Source organism: Pygoscelis adeliae, unplaced genomic scaffold, assembly GCF_000699105.1.
Source record: "Pygoscelis adeliae isolate BGI_AS28 unplaced genomic scaffold, ASM69910v1 Scaffold31, whole genome shotgun sequence".
Classification (NCBI taxonomy): Eukaryota; Metazoa; Chordata; class Aves; order Sphenisciformes; family Spheniscidae; genus Pygoscelis; species Pygoscelis adeliae.
The window spans coordinates 2,234,995-2,238,258 of NW_008824233.1; the positions used below are offsets into that span (position 1 = coordinate 2,234,995).

At 38.2% G+C, this 3,264-nt stretch overlaps 1 protein-coding gene across 1 annotated transcript in view; it reads right to left on the reverse strand.

Moving 5' to 3' along the window:
• The window catches only part of FABP2 (fatty acid binding protein 2, intestinal), a 2,887-nt gene extending 1,434 nt beyond the window's left edge, over positions 1 to 1,453 (reverse strand). Inside the window, exons 1-2 of the mRNA XM_009334917.1 lie at positions 1,367 to 1,453; positions 512 to 684 (exon numbers count right to left, since the gene is read on the reverse strand). Coding sequence (XP_009333192.1) covers positions 512 to 684; positions 1,367 to 1,433 — 240 coding nt within the window. The 5' untranslated portion in view covers positions 1,434 to 1,453. The remainder of the gene's footprint in view (positions 1 to 511; positions 685 to 1,366) is intronic.
• Between the last annotated feature and the right edge of the window lie 1,811 nt (positions 1,454 to 3,264).

Here is a 3,264-nt window from a genome sequence, read left to right on the forward strand (position 1 = left end):
AAAGTGAGAAGAGATTAAAACAGTGTAATAATGCTTTTTTGGACATTGATGGAAAGGCTGTAAAAATGAAATTTTAATAAAACCACTAGTTTATTTAATTGCATAATAGTCAAGCTAGATATTTTAGTGCTCAGTACACCTTATTTTAATTAATTGTATCAACAAAGAAAAAATAATTTCTTATAAATACCCACTCTGCACTCTAGGTGGTGTACTTGAGTATTTTAAGAAGTAAAATTGCAATCACCTGAATTTCATCGCGTGAAAATTGCTACATACTCTGCTTTTTGGGCACTCTATGGAACCCTGAGTTTCATGGTACAGTGTTGAACCGTTAACAGTAAAGACTACCTTGTGTTTTTGTATATAAGCTGCAAGCATTCCTGAACAGTCACGCTTTAAAAGTAAAATTTCAATTAAAACCTAGGAAGACAAATCATTCATCTTGAAACTGTACTTCACAAAGTTATTATCATATAATAAATATAGAATTATATAGAAAGTCTCTTACACTAAGTTCAGTCCCATCAGCCAGACTGTACTCAAAATTGACTCCCAGAGTGAATTCAATATCTATGGTACGGAAGTTGCTTGATTCTTTGACAGTAAATTTGTTTCCATCTTGTTGGATGGTGATCTTCAGATTATCATGGGCTCCTAACTTTCTTTTCATCACGTTAACACCTAGAAAAATCAATTAACATCAATCAGAAAAAACCCTGCTACAGCATCAAATTTGTCTCTTTTTAGTGACCTTTATGCGGTCGAGTGAGTTTATTCCAGCATTCTGACCTGAGTTTTTATTCTTCCTCACTTTTTATTGAGGCCATATTCACCAGTACAGATATAATACAAACCACTATCCGGCTGGAATGGTTATGTTTATATCCATACAATGCACAGTTTGTACAAACTTAAAGTAAGTATCAGGGTGTTAAAATGACTTGAATCATGTGTTTCTATAAAATTGAAGAATGATTATTTCCTCCCTGTGTAATTTTTAAACTAGTTTCATGTTATCAAAATAATATTCCTCCTTAAAGATTGTCATTCAAATTCTCGGAGCCTTTTCCTCAAATGTAGAGTTAGAGATTCTTTCCTCTGCTGAAATAAATCTGCTGGAGTGAGTTAAGTTGCTTAAGATTAACATAATGCAATTAAAATCAGAACATTTCTCAGTATCTCCCTCCCCCCCCCCCCCAGCATCGTGGAATCTTTTGAAAATAAACACAGTACACTATGCAAGGGCAGAGCAGCAAACAGCAAAAGGACAGGCTAGCCAGAAGGTAGTTCACAGACAGCTCAAGCTTGTATTCAGCCATAGTGGTATTATTCTTGTAGAAGGCATTGGAAAAGTAGGACTTACCCATCGCCTCCATGAACTTTTCATAGTTTTCATTTCTGTCTGCTTTCCAAGTACCATTAAATGCCATGTTTCTGTCTGTAGGAGGACTGTTCTGAAGTAACAGATCTTTGCAAAGAGAATTTATGTACTGGCTTATCTTGAAAGCAATTTACAGGATGATGTGGCTGACTAAAGCTCAACTGATGCACTGATCTTTTCAAGGAGAACTTTACTGTAGTTTAATCAAATTTCCAATCGTGACCACACTGCTTGCTGAATATCTCCCTCATTGCCCCCAGATCATGACAGTATCTTTATTGCTCATCTTAAAGAATTGCTAATCCGTTCATTTTATTCACCATATTTGAGTTGTAGTAAAAATCAGCTATCTAGTGAAAGTAGTAATTAGACTAAGAAAATGTCCAGAGTTTTTCTCTCTGTTGTATCTTCGTGCTTGTGGGAGAGTCTTCATGCAACTGGAGGAAATACATTTACCCAACAAGCCAAACACAAATCTCTACGTTGTCTATTATAATTTGGTAGAGATCTGTTCTGCTCAACATAATCAGCATGGGGCAAAGGATTTCCTGAATGTCTGCAGGTTGTTTCAGAAAACTATCCACTTGCTTCTTGTCTAGTGCTGAGCTATGAATATTGGGATGATATTCTGCATTCACGTGCTCACTCTTTAACACATAGTTTAAATTCTGAGCACTTTTTACAAATTTTCTTCATTATAACACATTCAGTGAATGCTATGTGCCTCTAACCCATTCCTACAACAGAAAAAGATGTGCAGCTGAGTGAATTTACCTGGTGTGGTTGATTTCCTGTCCTGGTTTCGGCAGGGATAGAGTTAATTTCCTTCCTAGTAGCTGGTACAGTGCTGTGTTTTGGATTTAGGATGGGAACAAAATTGATAAGGCACTGATGTTTTAGTTGTTGCTAGGTAGTGCTTACACTGGCCAAGGACTTTCTAGTTTCCCATGCTCTACCGACTGAGAAGGCTGGAGGGGCACAAGAAGCTGGGAGGGGGCACAGCCAAACTGGCCAAAGGGACATTCCATACCATGGGACGTCACGCTCAGTACATAAACTGGGGGAAGCTGGCCGGGGGGGCCGCTGCTCGGGGACTGGCTGGGCATCGGTCGGCAGGTGGTGAGCAATTGTACTGTGCATCACTTGCTTTGTGTATTATTACTATTATCATATTATTATCATTATCATTTTATTTCAATTATTAAACTGTTTTTATCTCAATCCACAAGTTTTTCTCACTTGTGCTTTTCCAATTCTCTCCCCCATCCCATCGGGGGGGGGGGGAGTGAGCGAGCGGCTGCGTGGTGCTTAGTTGCCAACTGAGGTTAAACCATGACATTTTCCATAGGTCCCAGATTTTGTCTGTTCAAGGATAATGCAGAACATGAGTCTTCCCTGACTTAGCTGCTTCTTCCCTCACTCCCCTTCCCCTCTAATTGGTGCTACTTGAAACTGAGCAAAACTGTTGACCCCGCTTTTGTGTCTACCAAGTTTAGGGTTATAATTATTCTGTTTGCATGGATGCCATCAGCTTTGCTGTCTGTTAGCTTCAAAATGTAAATGTAAATCCTGAACGCCAAATTGGATTTTGCTTAGCACACGTGATGGGTTGTGCTTTACTTACCAAATTTTAAGAGTGTCTCATGTTATCATAATATTGTACATCTATGGGTTGCAGCCTGGAACAAGAGGTTTTACTGAAGTGTAACTATAAATTTAGAACTTTGTTAGAGATACCAGAATAGTGTGGCTTTTCACTCCAGTCAGCTTCATTTTGAAATCAATAGTAGTCTGGCTAACAGACTGGAGAGGAAAAATAGCTCAACAAGTATTTCTCACTTAATGAAGAGAAAAGAAAAAAGAGTGTAGGATCATATTGT